Source organism: Equus asinus, chromosome 20, assembly GCF_041296235.1.
Source record: "Equus asinus isolate D_3611 breed Donkey chromosome 20, EquAss-T2T_v2, whole genome shotgun sequence".
Taxonomy (NCBI): Eukaryota; Metazoa; Chordata; class Mammalia; order Perissodactyla; family Equidae; genus Equus; species Equus asinus.
Window position 1 is genome coordinate 108,039,025 of NC_091809.1, and position 20,261 is coordinate 108,059,285.

A 20,261-nucleotide genomic window follows, 5' to 3' on the forward strand; every position below is an offset into this window, starting at 1 on the left:
TATTTCTTTTCTTAAAGTTCGTCTGAGTGCTCCAGAGTCACCTAGACACCAACCATGAGTCAACACCTCTCCATCTAAGTACATAGCACCATTAAACTGAATCTTGAGGCCTTCTGATATTATAGGTATCACTACGAAATTTATTTCACTTTTGTTCTTTCCTTTCCTTTTTGTTTCTAGGATTTTATTCTCTTGAAAAGGTCAAGCGTAAATCTTAAAGTAATTACTACAAGCACCTTTTATTCGTGCATTTGGATTATCTATGCCATGAAATCTTTGAGACAGGACCACGAATTTTAGATGACCTTACTTAGTGGTTGTGCATATACAATATGCAAACTGCCATCATTTCAGTGACTAAAAAGCAAAACACATGAGCAAACAAAAAACAATCAAACTAGGTGTTCGGAACAATGTGGGCAAAATCAAGCAACCAGTTGTTTGCATTATTTTCAATGCTCAATTTTTAGATTTCTGTTGTAACTACGAGAGTAATTCAGAGCACACTAACCACAGGAAGTCTTCCCAACAAGAGGTTTTATGTATATTTCTGCGAGGTGAACACGCAGGCATACAAATGGTGGAGTGTACCCGGGGGAGTGTCCACAACTCACCTTGATTGAGCGCCAGAGCAGGTGCATACACCACCACTCCCGTGTAGAGAATCTGGGTAGAAATGAGGATCGGGTCAACAGTGAGAAAAGTGGCATGGAGGAGAGAGCTGCCTAGGAAGTTCTTCGCTGAACTTGGAGATATATCTCCTTCAACTTGCTCACCAGCATCTCATTTCCATCCACTCTAATTTTGAAGGCAGCCACCACTGTAACTAGTTTGCCAAAGGGATAATAGGCATTAGATGAAGAGGGTCGGACTTTTAAGATTGCTGTGAATTTTGAGGTTTTATGGCTAGATATGGTGTATTTCTGGAGGACACAAAAATGGGCTCCCAGTTAAGTTTTTGATCCCCGCCTTCCTTAGGCACGTATCACTATGACACAAACACGCCTAGCAGTTTGGTGCAATATGGATTTCCGAGTGGACATGGGAAGGTGTGTGAGGAGTGGGTGCTGTGCAGGGAAGGCTGACACCGTGGCTGCTCTCCACAGGAGCATGTCTGCCGTCTCCCAGCACTGAGGGAAGTGGGCGCAGTCCCACTTTATTTTAAATGGAATTTCACCCCTTAGAGATTCATGTGAGGGTTTTAAAAGATAAATATCTACGGACAGGTCAAGGAGCATTATTGTCCTCCTTTTCACTCTCTTAAATCCTTCAGTCAGTGAGTGGGAGTTTTGATGAAGAAAAGGGAAGCAGGCAGGAGGAAAGGCGTGACCACGGTGTGCCACAGCCTGGGGCAGCATGAAGGTCCTAGAGCTGGAGGTGGAGAGAAGTCCCAAAGGGGAAAGGGAAGTATTGGTTTGAAAATATTGTCTTAAAATGATTTTCAGCAAAACAGGTATTTCTGGTTCAACTCAGTTAACTATTTAAAAAAAATAAAAAGAAAGAAAGAAAAAAAAGAAATTACCAGAGCATTTCATATCCAAAGCAACTTGTACAAATTAAATGAGTTCAAAATAAATTTTAAGAAAATGTCTTATTTCCTTTGTGGTTTATGATATACATTTGTTTGTTATTGTTTGTACAGACATATAGGGGTCTGTGCAACGCAGACAACTCTCGATGTAATCATATATTTTGAAAGTGCTATCCTTGGAAGAAAGTGGTTTTCCTTAGTATTAAGCCTATCCATTAATTGAGCCAGTTGCCCCCTGAAATAAATGAACCCATGTCTTGTCACCCCCATTTCCGCGTTTCCGCAGCCCTTACCCCTTACCGTCTGCACGATGTAGATGACCGTGGCTGCGTAGCGAACCAGCTTGTTGAATCGCAGTTGTAAGTACTAGAAAGAACAGAGAGAAGGACGTGCAAAGAGTGAGCGAGGTTTGCATAAGCGCTGCGAAGAAAGTCCTCTTTCTCCTGGGATTCCTGTCAGTTCAGTGCTTTGGATTTATAATGTGATTTTATGCTATATAGGCTTGGGACAACAGGAAAAAATATGGTAGTAGTGCTTGGGAGTAGTTTCTAATTGGTAGTAGTTTTCTTGTTTGAATTTAAGAAAAATCGTTTTGATTAAGTCAGAAGTTAACTAGTAATTTGTCCTTCTCCTGGAAACGAGACACAAGCTTTGTTTCATGGCTTAAGGTGGGCCCCTCTATGAACCCCTAGAAAGAACTCCTCTTGGCAGAATTGTCACTCAGTTTCACACCGATCCCCATTTCCCAACTTTCCCTGCTCAAACCTCCCCCCAAGTAAAGAACCACTTCATTTTCAGACCCTCTTTCTTCAGACGATACATCCAGTACACTGTGAGTCAGATCGTACTCCATCAGACGTGCGAATGAGGGCACCAGATATAAGGAACGTTTCTTAAAGAGGTAAGGAATCAGTGCGGAATGAAAAGTCTCAGGTATCAGAGGAGAGAAAACAGTGCAAAACTTTTTTTTTTTTCTTTTTTCTCCCCAAAGCCCCCCAGTACATAGTTGTATATTCTTTGTTGTGGGTCCTTCTAGTTGTGGCATGTGGGACGCTGCCTCAGCGTGGTCTGATGAGCAGTGCCATATCCGCGCCCAGGATTCGAACCAACGAAACACTGGGCCACCTGCAGCGGAGCGCGCGAACCCAACCACTCGGCCACGGGGCCAGCCCCAACAGTGCAAAACTTTTGTAGTGAGGACAACTTGGATTCAAATCGTATGCCCTTGGGAAGATTCGTTTACTGCACTAAACCCTGATTTTCCCTTTCTAAAATTGGCACTTACAAAGATCTAATGGTATAGTGTATGATAATGCCAAGTACAGGGAGACGAATGTGGTAGGAACTTAGTGACCGCAGTAGTCACTGTGGGTGCAACACCCACAGCTTATTGGCACTCACTGTTCCAGGACATGTTGATGGCATCTCAGCGCACCTGTCCTGTGATGATCTGCTTCAGGGCTTTCTCTCCGCCCTTGCACAGGGCACTCTAGAAGTCTTTGGGGGTGTTATGGCTTTCAGCCAATGACAAAAAGGAATTGAACATAATTTTCCTGGTTCTTTGCCTTTTGGGGAGGACAGCCCTGAGACATGATCTGTACTGTCTCCCAGAGATCCCTGGTGAGATGAAACCCCAGTTGCTCACAGTGGTAACCTGCTCAATAACACACCTCTGATTGGCTTCCTTTCCTTCCATGTCTTACTTGCTACTGGCCTACCAATGTTTAATAGAATCTCTTTCTCAAAACATGACTTGCATTCAATTCCTTGTCTCAGGATTTGCTTATGGGGGAACACAATTTAAGACAGTAATATTTCTACCAAATATGATACAAGTGGAGACCTTAAAATTGCTTGTGTAATGAGGTATGTCCTCTTGTTGATGGGGACTCTTTTCTCATCACATAAAGAACCCAAAATAGCCTACTGGAGGATGAGACCATAAGTAGCATAGACAAGCTGTCCCATCTGCGTTATCCTAGATGGACCCACTAGCTGATGGCAGTCGTACAGATGGCCCCACATGAGACCAGCAGAAGAACTTTATTGTCTTACTGGATGCTACTGAGCCCAGGCCAAATTGCTGATCCACAGAATTGTGAGAAGATCAAATTGTTGTTTTAAAAAATTTATTTTGGGCTGTTTTATTATACAGCAATAGGTAATTGTCTACAAATTGGTAACTGAAGTGGAGAAATGTAACAAAATCTAAAAATATGTGGTGTTGGCTTTGGAACTGGATGGCACATGAAGTCTGGGGAAGCAGAGGGAAAATATTCCTGAAAAATGGGAAGTCTGTGAGAAAACTGAAGCAGGGATCCAGAAAAAAGTCAATGGTTTTAAAATCTCAGTTTAGTTCCATTAAGTTCAGTCAACTGAGTCAAACGAGAGAGACAGTCTTGAGAAACAGATGCGTGCAAAGAAGGGACTGGGTGGGAAGTAAACCTCCCTGGATTCTAGTCTGAGCTTTGCCACCATCTCACTCTGTGATCCAAGCCTCTGGTTTCTTATTCACAAAACAAAAGAGACTATTCCAACTGCATAATTCTACGTCTGAAAGAAGAGGGTATTCACTCCTTCTTTCCATGTAGTCACTCACTCATTCAGTGGTGAATTTTGATGTGTACATAGCTATTACTATAGTCAAAAGTAAAAATGGAAGTTCAGCAGAAAAGTTGCATGCTTCATTGCCTGCTTTAAAAAATACCACAGGTTGGGGGCCAGTCCGGTAGCACAGTGGTTAAGTTCGCATGTCCTGCTTTGGTGGCCCAGAGGTCACTGATTTGGATCCCAGGCATGGACCTGTGCACTGCTTGTCAAACCATGCTGTGGCAGGTATCCCACATATAAAATAGAGGAAGATGGGCACGGATGCTCAGGGCCAGTCTTCCTCAGGAAAAAAGACGAGGATTTGCAGCAGATGTTAGCTGAGCAATAATCTTCCTCAAAAAAAAAAAAAAAACATACTGCAGGTAATATTTACCATCATTATGTTCGATTATTTTCAAAACCCCAAAACTGATCTAGCCACACTCTTTTCCTTATCAGAAAATAGCAGTTCCGCTTTTCCTGTTGGGTCAAGCCCAAATAACAGGGAGCCATCCTTGACTCCTCTTTCTCTCTCCCCTGCACATCCAGTTCATAAAAGAATCCTGGTACGTTTCCCCCGCTTTCAAAATATGTCCACTTGCATTGTCCCGTCTGTTGCCACTCTGATACGCCGTCATCTCCCACGTCAGTTACAGCAACAGCCTCCTAACTAGGCCCCTGCTTCAGCTGTCGAAACCTTATCATCACGCTCAGCATCCAGCTAGAGTAGCACTCTTAAAACACAAATCACATCGTGTCACTCCTCTGCCCAAATGCTGAAGTGACCCTTCTCACCTGGAGGAGAAGCTAGGCCTTATAGGGACCTCGTAACGATAGTTCAGACCTTAAACATCCATTTTACAATAAATATTTTGGAGCATCATTTACTATACTAAAATAATATTCAATAATAGTATCCTATACCTACACATCTAATTTTTCAAAATTTAAATATAATTACTAAAATACCACAAATGTAATTTAAAGGAAAACTAAAAGGAAAGCGATTTACCAAAAAAACAGTATGTAATCTATAATGCTTAGAAACCATTACAAAAGAAGATGTATTGAAATAGTAGCCTGTGCATTATTATAATGAAAAAGTTTGGATTAAAGAGAATAGTTCAGAAGCCACGTGGTTTAGGTAGGAAGTCCAATAAAAAGGAGAGAGCAGGTAGACACCAGCCTGTAAACTAGTGCTAAGGGTAGATGATAACAGACTGGATTTATTCGTGCATGAAACAGAAAGAAGGAATTAACTGAAGTGGAGACGTGATGAGACTAATTATAAACTGTCCAAGTGGAGATAATGAAAATGGATGATATTGCAAATGAGCTGAACCTTATTTGTAGCTTCAGAGTGAGAACAATTCCTTATGTTCTGACGCGGGGCAGGCTTGGTGATAACGGAGCACAGACGGCACGTCTCAGTCTTGAAATCCCACTGCCTTTCAAAGCATTTAAATCAGTTGGCTATTGTTGTATAAGACCCACTCCAAAGCTCACTGACTTAAAAACGACGGATTCATTATTTCTCATAATTTTGAGGATTGGCTGGGTGATTCCTCTCCTTGTTTCCCCAGGGCTCTCATGTGGCTGCAAGCAGCTGGATGAGAAAGCCCAAGATGGCCTCCCCCACATGCCTGGCGGTTGGTGTTGGCTGTTGACTAGGGTGCCTCTTTTTTCCTCTGTGTATCCACTCATCCTCCAAAAGCTGGACCAACGAGACCAGCTTCCTGACACAGCAATGCCAGGACGGCATTCCAAGAGGGCAATGGGAGAAGTTATAAGCCTCATGAAGCCCAGACTCAAAATTCACACAGCACTTCTGCCACATTCTATTGGTCAAAGGAAGTGCCAAGGCCATCACAGTTCCAAGGGGGGGGGGGGGACATAGGCTCCACCTCTTTCAGCCTTTAGTCCTTTCAAAGACCCTAGAAAGAATATCTATGGATAAGTAACAGGAAATGGAAGATGAACAAAGAAACATAAATTCAAGCTGCTACAGAGAGATTGAGTGGTATAAATTTGGGGACAATAACACCAAGAACAAGAACAACAATAATAATACAAAACTCTTATGTGGCATTTACCGTTTGCTAGGCCCTGTTAAAAGTATTTGCGTATCACACCTCATTTACTCCTCACAGACCTCCTTCGAGAGTGGTTCTTTTATATCACTATTTTATGTACATGAAAATCAGGTCCAGAGAAGTTAAGTAATTTTCCCAAAGTCACACGGCTGGTGAGTAGCAGAGCTAGAGTTCAAAGCCAAGTGCCTGAGTCACGAGTCCAGGTTTGAGCCCCTGCGCCATCCTGCCAATTCTCAGAAAGCAAGAGCCAAGCCCAAAATAACCTCATGTGGACGCTACACAATCTGGATTTCCTATTATTGGGGTACTAAAAATTAAAAAATATGTAGAGGGCAACAAACTTTGTAAATTAAATTCAATGAAATCTCTATGTTGCCTGGGTCTGTACTAATTTAATAATTAGAAGGGAGGCTCAAGTCTCCTCTTCACATATCTGCAGTTGGTTTAATGTCGTAAGGGGAGCACTTTACTAACACCAACAAAGTCTGTGTTGAGGGGCGCAAATGGAACGCGCAGATTGCTCAGTAACCACGAGACAATGCTTCTATTCCATTTTAATTTGGGGAAAATATACTAATTTATAGTGTGTGTGTCTAACTTTTTATTTTCAAAAGCTAATATTATTATGTAGTAAAGTACTACTAACTTGCATTTGCAGTAGGTTTTGCGAATGAGGCATCCCTAAGACGCCCTAAGAAATCCCTAAGCTCATGGTACAATCACCTCGTGTAGACGTGTGTGTCTCACGTACTGTGACACATCTAGTGTCCCCAGCTCCAGTCGTGCCCCCATCATTGTGACAACCCGATTGCCCTGTGAATAGCCCACGCCCTCCGTCTGTCTGACGCCCCACCCTCTCGCAGCTCCTCCAGGTAACAGGGCTCTCCCACCTCCTTGATCACATCCTTCGTCCTCCTCCCCTCAGCCCCCTCTTCTTCTCCGAGAGCACTAATTCCTTTGCCATCCTTCAAACGTGCTACTCACACGCCCCTTTCAGGGCCTTAGTGTCTGTGGCTCCTTTAGCCCGCTCTGTCTTCCCTTCTAAACTGCGATTGCCTGCTTTCGCCGGATCTCCACCGAACTGCCCTCCTGTCCTTGAAGTCTCATTTAACCCCCCTGAGTGAATTAGCAACATTCTCCACCCAAACCAGCGTCAGTTCCCTCTCCCACACCCATTCCCTTTTTCTGTAACATATTTAGCAGGCCTGACAGTGCAAGGATTCAGCCTATAGTCTCTAAAGTTAGATTCCTTGGTTCGAAAAACTGCCACTTACTGGCAGTGTGACACACAGCAAATTACTTAACTCTGTGTGCCTCAGTTTTCTAGTCTGTTAAATGGGGATGATAATAATAGTAACTACCTAAAAAGGCTATTTTAAGGCCAAAGGAGCTAATATATGTAAAGTACTCAAAGCAGTGCTCCGCACACCCTTAAATAGCATATAAATTTCAGTTATTATTGTCTTACACAGCATGTTTGTTGACTGCCCTTCTCTGCTACATAGTTAGCTACATGAGGGCAGGGACTTGGTTCAATGCTTTGTCTCCAGGGCTTCGAGTGTGCCTAGGCCATAGTAGCTGCTTAACGCGCGTTTATCGAAGGGCTGGTTAGGGGTAAAAATGATTTTCCACATTTGGGTAGTTTTTTATAGTTTAGAAAGCTCTTTCACCTTTGACAAAGCCTTCATGAAAGTGGGGAGTTATTATTTTCTGTGTGGAAACTGGAGCTGATAAATGTTAAGAAACTTGCACAAAGCCATCCTGTTGTTAACCAATGGACTTAGGAATGGAATTCCTAATTCCTGACTCTAAGTTCTCTCTCCCTCTATCTGCTTCTCTCGCCCTCTCCCTCTTTCTCCCTCTCTCTCCCCCTTTTTCTGTCTGTCCCTCTTCCTCTCTCTGTCTTTCTTCCTCTTTCTGACTCTCCCTTTCTCTGTCGCTCCCTCTTTCTCTCTCTCTAGCTGTTACTTAGGCGATTCTTTTTAAAATGCTAGCACTGCCTTTGGGAGTCAAACCTTAATAGCTAAATGGGAAAATCTAGGACATATTTATATTTTCTGAAGCACACTTCTGAGCAGCAGGGATATGTGCATATATGTTTAGGATTAAACATAAAGTTAGTCATTTTCTCCTGAATCTGCATCCCGGGTGGCAGCTGTGGTAAGACCCCATCCTGGTTACCTTCTTTGGGGGGAGGGGAGATTGATGTTGGATATTTGGGATATGATCATCTGTGGAATCATAAGTTTTAAAACTTTCTAAAAAGTGTTTATTTGCCTAAATGGCTTTTGAAGTCTAGAGTAATCCTTTAAAATCATTTGGCTTACAGAATTAAAAAAAATAGGTCTCTTAAGAGTCCTCTGCCCTGACTCAGTAGGGCTGATGTTGGACAAGGGAATAAACACCTTTTCATAGAAACTGATTTATGATCACACTTAAATATCAGACATGCGGATTCGATGTTTAGCATGATATTTTTCTTGAGAATCATTGCAAAATCAAAACACCGCTGCCTCATTTTCCTCTCATTAAAATAATTGCTATATCATTTAGCAATCCCTTCTCATTAAGATATTTTCTAATTTTTCAAAAACATTACCATTTCCTCACTAGAAATTGCAGCATAGTAATAATTTGTATTTAAGTGCTCAGCTCTACTATCAGATGGAAAAGGATACGACAAAATGGGTTCTCAGTGGGCCTTATCTATTATACGGTCTTGGCCAAGTCATTTATCTGTAGCTCAGTTTTCATAGCTGGAAAATGACAACATTCACAGTATGTGTTCTGTGTGCTTTTTGGAATAATGATGGTAATAATCTAAACAATGAATTCAGCTCCCTTTCACTGGGAATCTCCTACAAGTTAGGGGACTCCTTAGGTGTTTACACACAGGTTCTAAGTTAATCACTGAAAGAGCCTCATGGAATTGACCTCACCTGCCCATTCTACAGGTGGAAAAACAGGTGTGTGCAGCCCAAGCTTAAGCTTTTCCCAATGACAATGACACATTTTTTCCCATGACGTGTAATTGTCCTGAAATAAGTGAGCATTCTTCAGCCACCATGTGTTATCTTCGGGAGGTTGTGCATTACTAGAGGAAAAAAAGAATAACAAAAAAGGTTCAAGTGGAGAGAAAATAGCAACTCCTCCCAAGGTGAAGAAGAAGAGAGTAGCTGTCTCACCTCGTAGGTGCTGGTGATGCCAGATCGGTAGAACACGGGGAGAAAGAGCTCTGATGTGAAGATGATGACAAGTGCGTACGCAATGAAGAAGACCACAAAGGAAGCCCCGAAGCGGTAGACATCAGAAGGGGTCCCCAGGACAGTGACAGCTGACATGAAGCTGGCTGTCAGAGACAAAGCCACGGGGCCGAAGCTCATTTGCCTTCCTCCGACCAGGAACTCCCTCGAAGTTGCCTTTTTTCTCTCCTTAATAGCAAAGAACACCCCAATTCCAGAGGAGATGATAAAGAGGGCTGCAAATACGACATAATCCCAAACCACGAAGCTCTTCACCTCCATAGCTGGGGAGGACGGCACCAGAGAGTTGCTTTCAACCAGGTCTCAGGGACAAGTTCCTTCTGAAAGCAGAGCTCAGTGCAGCGGATGCTCTGTCTTGAGGAGGCTGTGATTCTCCGAAGACAGTGATGACCAGAGGCACTGGTGTGGATCTTCAGGCCCCAGGTTGGGCTCAGGGAAGATCTCCAACGTGGACTACAAAGTGGTACTGGTACCAACAGAGGAGAACTCAGAATCTGACCCTGGCCAGGAGCTGTCTGTTCCTCTATTAAAGCATATGCCACAGAGAAGGAATTCAGATGTGTTCTGAAATTAATACACCGGGGGTGGAATGGACTTGCCAGATAACATGCTCTTTTATCTCCTAGATTGTTTTGACTTAAGGTTAAACATTACTGGGAAACATGGAAGTGATACAAGTTGACCACCTCAGCATTTTCAGTTAGTGAAATGGAATCTGTAAAATGCAAACAGAACCCTCAGTGGTGTCTTTCTCTGGAGTAAGGGAGGGTGGAGGATGTGTACCTGCAATTGCCTGCGGCAATGGGTGTGGAGGGAAAGGAGCAAAGAGCTAGGAGTCAGGAGACCTTTGCTCAAGTCCGCTCAACCAGAAGTGAGCTGTGGTACTATTGACAAGTCGTCTAAGCTTTCTGAGCTTCATCTGGAGCATGGGGAGGAGGAGACCTTGCAGGGTTATTACGAGTTTTTAAGCACCTCAAACTTCCTGACCATCTTTTGATGGATCTGTAAAATGAAAGACAGTAAGATCTACCTCATTGGCTGTTATCTGTGTTTACAGTGGAGCACTCTGGACCATAACAGTCCATTCTCTCTACTCTAGGCCTTAGAAAATGGATTTACCAGTAATTAATAAATTGTTTGTAGTCCTCAGGTTTATCTTCTCCGTCTGTCCTTCATTTTGACTAGTTTAAAACACTTGTACCCAAAGGCTAAGTCAGAGTTAGGACCAGGACAAACAAGAGAAGGAATGAAAATCCAGTTATAGATTCCTGTTTCTGCTCTGGTTCGACTCTGTGGATAGTTCTGAAGTGCCCCCAGCAAGCCTTTGGGGGACAATTTCTCTATTTTGTTCAGACTTCTCCTCCCTTCTCAGGGGTCTTTGCTGACCCCACCTCTACAAAGCCTGTCTCTTCCACAAGATCTAGTTCATGTCTCCTGGGTTCTGGGAGTCTTCCCTGACTCGCATCACCTGCGCCCCAACCCATGCAGGAAGCAGCCTTCGAGGGGTCTTCCTTTGTTCTCTGCAACGTCCTCACCTGTTAAAGAACCTCTATTTGTGTGTCTGAAGGAGTCAGTCAGCTGTCGTAGCTGACCAACTTCTTGAAGACAGAGGAACGAAGCCTGGTGCATAGTGCCCAGTAAACAGCAGCCACTGTCTAAAATAAGGAGATAATCAAAAAAACAAATGAAGAAAATATAAATTACCCATAATGCCCAAGGTCAGACGCATTCCTCTATTAAACAGAGGAAACTCTAATTTTGCTATTGACGTCTGGAGAACTGAATAAAGCTTTGATTATTTGCTTAGACTGGATACCGTCTTCCCTCCCTACTGTGCTCCATTGATTTGAATTAGGCCACAGGAAGCTCTGCTGCCTGAAATGTGCTTTTAGGCACAAATAAATACACAAAGACTCTGCCAGGAGCTATCTGTGTCCTGTGGTTAAAATTCCTCCTCCAAGGTTGCAGACTCGGTATGATCAGTCTTCATGGAAAACTAGATCTTTAATATTTTTATCTTAACCCAAGCTTTTAATTATTTTACCATGAGGCATTCTAATTGTATAACAGGTTTTTGTTTGTAATGGTCTCAGCAGAAAATCAGAACTCTAGCTTTTGGAGACTTGACTATTTCGTACTTTATATTAACACTACCTAAGTGTTAATATTCAATCCACAAGGCATGTTAACAACTTGTACAAGTCAGGTGAATATTGGTTCAAAACACCATCCTTCTATCTATGAGGTCCTGAGGTGAAATAGCAGGAGCTTGAAGCTCAAGAGTCGACGTGTTCTGCTGGTTTTAATTAGCTTTTGTCAAGAAACGGTGTTGTCCAGTCAGAATGGCTACAGTTACCAAAACCGGAAACAACAAATGTTGGAGAGGATGTGGAGAAAAGGGAACCCTCATACGCTGCTGGTGGGAATGCAAACTGGTGCAGCCACTGTGGAAAACCGTATGGAGATTTCTCAAAAAGTTAAAAATAGAAATACCATATGACCCAGCTATCCCACTACTGGGTATTTAACCAAAGAACTTAAAATCAATGATCCAAAGAGATTTATGCACCCCTATGTTCACTGCAGCACAATTCACAATAGCCAAGATGTGGAAGCAACCCAAGTGCCCTTCTACAAATGAATGGATAAAGAAGATGTGGTGTACACATATATAAATATATGTATATATATATATGTATGTGTATACACACACACACAATGGAATACTGCTCAGCCATAAAAAAGACAAAATTGTCTTATTTGCAACAACATGGATGGATCTTGAGGGTATGATGTTAAGCAAAATAAGCCAGACAGAAAAAGACAAATACTGCATGATTTCACTCATATGTGGAAGATAACAAATATATGGATAAAGAGAACAGATTAGTGCTTACCAAAGGGGAAGGGGATTGGGGGTGGGTGAAAGGGATAAATGGGCACATATGTATGGTGATGGACAAAAATCAGACTACCAAAGGTGGCACGATGAAGTGTATTCAGGAACTGATAAACAATAATGTACACCCGAAATTACACAATGTTATAAACCATTAAAAAAAATAAAGAAAAAGAAAAGATAAAAAAAGAAACGGTATTGTCTACTAACTTCCATTAGTCTTGGATTTCAAGACAGTCAGCAAGCAGAATGTTTAATGGTTTGATATGTGAAGGAAACTTCGTGCCTCTCATAGCAAGGTATTCCTTGCTTCCAACATTTCACTGGCACAGCATCAATTTATTGGCAAAGCATCAATTTATTAGTTTAATTCTCAGTAAGTTTCTATTTCTTTACTCTTTCCTCCTTTTGGTAGCATTCAGTGCCTTCCAACTCTCTTCCTCTTTCCCATTAAAACTCACTCTGTGCAAAGTTCATGCTGATTATAAGGCATAGCCTCAATTTATTGGTAACTTTTAAGAGAAAGCAAAAGAACTAGCACATTCAATGGCTACATCAATTAGAAGGTTTATCAGAAATATTAACATGGGGGGAAAGAGGAAAATATGCTTTTTGGATCTGAAGAAATCCCAGTATCTCCTGTACCCTCTTGTTGGTGCCCCAAATGCCACCATTTCTGCCTTATGCCTTTAGTGTAAGGCTGGGACCTTTGCTAGAATGTAGAACACTGTCACCTGCCACACACACACTCCCCTAACAAGCCCCCGCCATCCGATTACTCACCACCTAATAGGTTAGACTTGTAGTTGTTATCATTAATAGTCTCTGTAGTGTAAAATATTTCTGCGCCTTGAATGGAGCAAGTTACAATAGGGAACAGGAAGAGAGTTTGAGGACATTGAATGCTACCAAAGGCAGGGAGGGGTAAAGAATTGGCAAGATAGGGCATCAGAAGAAAAGACACCATTGTCACAATGTTGCTAATAGCAGACTGTGGACACCGTGTTTCTTTCGGCCTGGGATGGAAAGGAGGAAAATATGCACCAACAGCCCTGGCCGTCGTGAGACAGCACTGTCACTAGACTTCCTCCTCTCATCTGTTCTAAAAGCCAATGGGAGCCGGTGCAGAACATTGGGATAAAAGGACTGCCATTTTGTTTTGTTTTGATTTTAAACAGAGAAGTGGCAAGATCAGAACTGTTCCTCAGTAACATTAATCTACTCTAATAATTTTACGTGATGGATTTTTTTAATCCAATGGACATCATCAAGGATGGCTCAAAGAACTCCCCAGAATGTGAATAAACTGCTTAAGCCAGGTTGTGCAAGCAGTCCCCCCCAGAGTTCTTCCTTCTGAGAGCATAATTCCCAAACAAGGCCTTAGGGCACAAACCGGGGATAGCAAGTTACAGCTCAACAGAAATGGTTGCTTTTTTTCTAACTGCAAATGGGCTATAGCCATTTCTGCCTTCCAGGGGGGATCAAACAATCCATCTCCTGAAGAGGATAATTCTCTACAGTGCTTACTTCTGCTTACACAGACTGATGAGAAAGGGGCCATATCCAAGAATTTTGTCAGGAAAGAAAAAACTGCAAATCCAGAGTTTCTGCTCCTCCTTTGAGCTGCAAAATACGTGGCCCACAATAGAAATCTCTTGATTGGCTGGTATTTTTACGAATATGGAAAGGGCGGGTTCAAGGAGAAAGTGGAAAAGGCAATAGAGCTCTGCTTGCAGGTCAATAGGTCTCCCCCCTCCTGTCAGTGGGAATGGTGTTGGACACTTGGCATTGGAGTGAAGACGAGGAAAACGGTACAAGAATCTGGCTGGAGGCAGGGACATTTCTCAAAATCGGTGAGAATGTCCCATTGTGAGGGAGAGCCAAAGGAATTTTAACAGTAGAAATAATTAATAGGAAATCTTAAAAAATGTTTTCTGGCTTTATTGAAATATAAATGGCAAATAAGGCTGTGCAAGTTGAAGGTATACAACAGGATGATTCGGTACACTTTTATATTGCAAAACAATTCCCACAATAGAGGTAGTTAACACCTCCAACTCCACACGCAATTAGCAATTACCTTTCTGAGGGGTGGGAGTGGGTGAGAATATTTAAGATCTACTCTCTTAAGATAAGTAAACACAGAGATCAAGAGAACAGATCAGTGGTCACCAGAGGGGAAGTGGGGTCGGGAGGGTGAAGGTGGTAAAGGGGCACATATGTATGGTGACAGATAAAAACTAGACTGTCGGTGGTGGACACAATGTAGTCTATACAGAAACTGGTATATGATAATGTACACTTGAAATTATACAATGTTATAAACCATTATGACCTCAATAAAATAACTTAAAAAGTAAATTTTAAAAAATCTACTCACTTAGCAACTTTCAAGTATATGATACAGTATTGTTAACTATAGTTACTACGCCGTACATTAAATCCCCAGATAAATGTTAAATTTTTGTCGTGTTGTGCTGGAGTGTAATTCCCTTCTTTACCCCAATCTTTAGGGAAAACCTGCTACATCACTGGTATTGTATTGGTGTTTCATCATTAAACTACAGGGAAAGAAAGTTGTGTTCATCTTTGGGCTCAAGATGGGGGATGAGGAAGGAAAACTGTTGAGAGAAGTAAAACACATAGGGGAGACTGAAACTCTAGAAGAAGCGAAAATTGGAGAAAGACCTCATGAGATTCTTTACATTCTTTGAGGTGAAAGTGGGGACGATCACTCGAGGTCCTATTCTATCAGTCAGGAGACTGAGCTTTCTTGTCTTTCTTGTCTTGTCTTTCTAGTCTTGCCCTTTCTTTCTTTCTTCCTTTCTTTTTCTTTCTTTCTTCCTTATTAAAAGGAAAGGTTATCTGAGAAGGCTGGAGGATTTGGGACACTCAGGGTTTGACACTTGAATTTCCTTCACGTACTTTCACTAGAAAAAGTTGGTTCCTCAAGCCCTGGTGTGATAGAGTGGAAAGCATCCTTTACCCGCAACAAGAGACCAAGTGTCTTTCTCCACCCTCTCACTAAGCCATCTGGTGGTTTTGGACATGTAATTAGCAAATTTATCTGGTTTTTATCTACAATGTTTGTAAAAATATGGTATGTCATATTAATAATTAGATTCTTAGATTAATGTAAGTAAATAAATCACCTTTTCATGTCTGCTCAAATGTCACCTTCCTTGACTAATCTACTTAAATTGCAAACAACCACATTCTAAATCCACCTTCTCTACTCTATTTTTCTCCATAAACTGTATCCTCTGCTAACGTACTGTCTAATGTTCTAGAAGTTAGCATCCCTCCACTAGAATGTAAGCTCCCTAAAGGGCTTTGTCTATTTTGTTCTCCAAGGTGCTCACAGTGCCTGAAAGTTCCTTCCCCATAGTAGACACTCAGTAAATTAAACTAAGTTATATGAATTCTAGGGGCCCTCCATCTTTATAATCCACGTTTGATTCCTGTTTCACTGGGAAAAAGGGAAAAACTAAGAGAAAATTTTCAAGCTTTTCAAAAAAAGCTGAAATATCTGTCTATCTCCAAACACATTTTCCATGTAAATAAATTAAAAACTGAAATTTAGATTCCATCCTATCAGATTCCCAGAATTCGTTGTAGCTGTAGTTAAAATGTTCGTGTAGTTAAACGTTAATGTTACTTTAGTTAAAACTTGATTCACTCATTCTGCGTACACTTAACAAATGTGAAGAGATCATGACTCAAAACTTTGAGGCAAATTTCAAAGTCCAGTAGAGAATGTCATTTAATATTAAAACAGACTAATGGCAGCGCACATCTAAGGTAAACAAGTGGAACATCTCAGGGGATTATCCAGTTGGGAGGGCAATTGAGCATGAGGATCGAGGTCCTTCACTAATTCTGCTTGGGTACCAAGCAGTTATAGAATGTTCTAGAATGGCAAAGGGAAAACCCCCCAGCATGCTTGACTATGGGCTTGATTTTGCTAAACAAGCACAGAGGAAAAGAATTTCTCACTTGGTTCAGGCTTCTAGGCATTAAAATAGAACTATTTAAATAAGCTTCCAAAGGGGACAGAATCTACTATCTGTGTGACACTTTCATATACCACAAGCTTTTGGTCCTTATATGGCTATAAAAATCTGTAGAAATGATAGTCTCATTTTACAAATGAAAAAAACGTACATCGAAGTGCTTTGTCTAAGGTCAAGATCAAGGTCATACAGCTGCTAAGTGGTGGTTTTAGACTCAAGTCTAGTCTGGGTGACTCCAAAATCTACGCCCTTTGTACTGAGCGTTTCTTACAAAATCAATTTCAGCTTACTCACTTTTCTAGCTTTGATGGGAGACTTTTCAAAAGTAATAGATGGGTTTATCTATCCTGTCTGCCTGAACATTGATAATCAACACATCACCAGTGAAATAGATCAGTGATAACCAAGGCCCCTTGTGTCGGTCCTGTGATATTGTCACATGTTCAAGTACCTTATAAATACAAAAATTTCAGTTAAATTCAAGCAAGTTTTAATATTAAGTGATTTTTATTATTCAGATTCTTTGGAAATGCACTCGAAGGTACAGTATAGTTGGCAAGCTCTGCTGCAGTTTTATTGGTTACCATGGAAACTCTTTAGTCCCTAATTTTGTATCAATTCCAGTGTTCGTCATGCCACCCCTGCCATCACTAGACACCACTGTAAGTGAAAGACTTTTGCATATTTCCTAAATTGAATTTTACTGAATATTTGTCATCACTGGGAACATATGGATAAATGTGGCCCAGCCTCAAAGGCAACATCGAAAGAAAACTTCACCAAACTGCGTTGTGCATGGTAACTACAACATACAGCTTTTTCCAATAGTGACTTGTCTGAAGCCATGATTGGGATGATTAAGTTCTTCAGTGTTTAGCGACAAATCAGAGATCTCATTGTCCTCCATCATAAGAGATCAAGCTAGTAATAATGGAGGTCCATCCACACTGGACACAGGTCACTCACTCTTCTTCAAGTGCTGAGTCTCAATGATATTTGTGTGTGTGTCTTTTGGAAGTCTATTCTAAGAGAGAATTCTTAGAAATTCTATTCTAATTCTATACTTTCCAGTTCTACTCTAAGACTTGACTACCTCAGTAGGTTAAGTTGCACACCCCTGGGTGATATTTTGTTTTGGTTGATGACACATAGAAATTTCATAAAAAGAAGCCCATCAGGGTTCAGTTTTTCAGGTGCCTGGTTAGAAATGGTTTAAATTAATGAGAAATGCTTCATCTTACATTAAAAGCAGAAAAAACTGAATTCAAATCTCATCTCAGTCATCTACCAACTTTTTGACCTTGGGAAAGTTGCTTTATGTATTTCTTTCTTCATCATGAAACTCAAGATAATACCTGTCATACACGAGGCACAGTGGGCAGTGGGGTGAGGGGAGTTAGAAGAAGTTGATGCAATTTGCCAGCATAGCTTTCTGCAGGAGTTCCACAGATGCACCCAAACAAGTACCATGAAAAGCTTTTTAGCTAGCTCTCCCTTGCGGGGGGACTTGAGTTTGTTTTATTTCATTTATCTCTCTCTCTTTTTTTTATTGAAGCTTGATCTTGGTGGTTCTGCTTATAGTTTTGGGATAATTTAGCAGACTTAAATGTGATAATCAAGTGATTGATACATACTTAAGTGTCAATAATTGGAAGCTCTTATTAATAAGTGGAAGATTTGAGTCAGAGATAGGCTCCAATTTTTGCTTAGCCATTTACTAATTTTATCTCAAACAAGTTATTTAATTTCTTTGATATTTCATTGCACATCTTCAAAATAGAAATGAGACCCTTTTCACTGGATTGTTGTGAGTATAAAAGGTATGTGCCAACTACCTTGCACAGAGTTGGCACATCGTAGGAACTTCAAAAGTGGTATCAATCATATTGCTATTAGCAATAGCTGTCACATTTCAACATTTGCACCAGAACTTCCAACACTATTCTGAAAAGAACAAAGTCTATAGGAATATAACACAGGATATACTATACTATCACTTGTAAATATTTACTTCCCAATCCAGGGGGACAAAAGTTCGATTTCCTATTGGAATTCCCTTGTTTTTGCTCTTACTTCTGTATCTATAATGTCTAGATTATGGAAATCCTCCCAATTTCATTGCACTGATGTAATTTATCACTTTCTGCATTTTTATATCACTTTTTTCTTTCTTTTTAAATGAGCTCTTTGTATCTTGGGTTGAGGATGTCCTTATAAATGTGTTAAAAATTCTGGCTCAGTTGAAACCTGTCAGGCAAGGCTGCAGCTGAGTTTACTTAGTGATGCTGTAGGTATTTGCGGCCATTATGCTTCTAAGTAACTTCCTGTTATTTTTATAGTCTAGAAAAGCAAGCGTATGGCCCATTTTGCAAATATTTTAAGCTTTTCCAAATCAGCGTTATTTCAGACTCCTTGTGAAGCAAAAACATCGTGGGAAATCATAACAACTAGAACTTAGAGAAGAATGTGTAATAAAGCACATTTGCGAATGATCTTGCTATGCACTATATTTAAAAATTCTAGGGGATTAGAAAGAAAGATTTATGGACAAACATTTACACTATCAGTGCCTCCATGGGAGGCATGGGCTGAAGAAGCTCGTTCCCGTTTGTTTTACAATATATCTATGTATGGAATGCCTACATGGATGAGATTATACTGTGTGTTTACTTACCGCATTTCAAGTTCAACGTCCCACTCCTTGTCCCTGCCAAGTATGTTTCCAAATCATTAGACTTTGCTTGAGGTCTCTGAGGTCTGTTTGAGATAGCTGAGGTTTTGCTAATGGGAAAGCATGGGTTAGTAGCAAAAATTATCAATTGGGAAAAATATACTGTGAAATTTTTAATCATAAGCACTTTTGATAACAAGTTTAGGAAAACGTAGTGCAAGCCAAATAAATGCACTATTTTTATTTTTGAAAACTCATCATCTGTATAAATTAAAAGACTGTGTCCAGTGTCTCCGAGGAAGGAGGGTTGGGAGAGAGAGGGGAGGGCACAGCAATCCCAGCACGCGGAGAGCACCAGCTGAGCTGCTTCCCTATCGTCAGTATTTTTTAAAATATTGGATCAAAGGAATTTGAGATTTTAAGTGAAAGGAACTGAGTTGGAACCCAGCTCTACTGCTAATCTGTAGTGTGACCTTGAGCAAAACAAACAACATTTGTTAAAACGAAGACGATGCTATTTACCTCAAAGGGCTGTTTTGAGGTTTCCATACTGTTAGGCATTATAAACTGTAGAAGAGTTATATGAGGCTACTGGCATATGCAGCTGGTGGGAGGCAGGGAGGAAAATAACAGCATCTCGAGCTTAGGCATCAAATGGAACTGAATTGTATTTTTGCTCTATTATGTACTAACTACACAATTTAGTCTGATTACTTAATCTCTCTGAGTTTCCTCTTCAGTAAAATAGGAATACCTTGCAGTGTAGTTATGAATACCAAAAGAGATCATAGAAATCAATGCCTAGGACATCATCTACCACACAGTAGATTTTCCATACATATTAGTTGCTTTCTTTTTTTTTACTATGGGGGTATTAATACGGCAATCAATTTAAGAAAACAAGCATTCCTTGAGTGCAAGCTTTGTAAAAGAGGCAGAGGTAAGTTCTGAGGAAATATGCAAGGGTAAATGAAACTTGGTCATACTGCCAAGATATCTATTATCTAGTGGGGGTGTGGAGATGGAAAGATAAGAAGGTCATCTATAAATGAAGACATTGGGTCATTTATGATTCATCATCTTAATTGGGAACACTGACATTGAAAAGGGTAGTGCTATGACACTGGGGAAAAGATATAAACTGAGACTGCCCCAAGCAAACCAAGATGTATGGTCACCCTCTCTAGAGGGGATATGTCAGG

The 20,261-nt window shown here is 40.9% G+C and overlaps 1 protein-coding gene across 1 annotated transcript in view; it reads right to left on the reverse strand.

The window, feature by feature from the left end:
- SLC5A12 (solute carrier family 5 member 12) overlaps positions 1-10,664 on the reverse strand; it is a 48,015-nt gene extending 37,351 nt beyond the window's left edge. The window contains exons 1-3 of the mRNA XM_014831454.3: positions 9,399-10,664; positions 1,832-1,897; positions 615-666 (exon numbers count right to left, since the gene is read on the reverse strand). Of these exons, the coding sequence (XP_014686940.1) occupies positions 615-666; positions 1,832-1,897; positions 9,399-9,737 (457 nt within the window). The 5' untranslated portion in view covers positions 9,738-10,664. The remainder of the gene's footprint in view (positions 1-614; positions 667-1,831; positions 1,898-9,398) is intronic.
- Between the last annotated feature and the right edge of the window lie 9,597 nt (positions 10,665-20,261).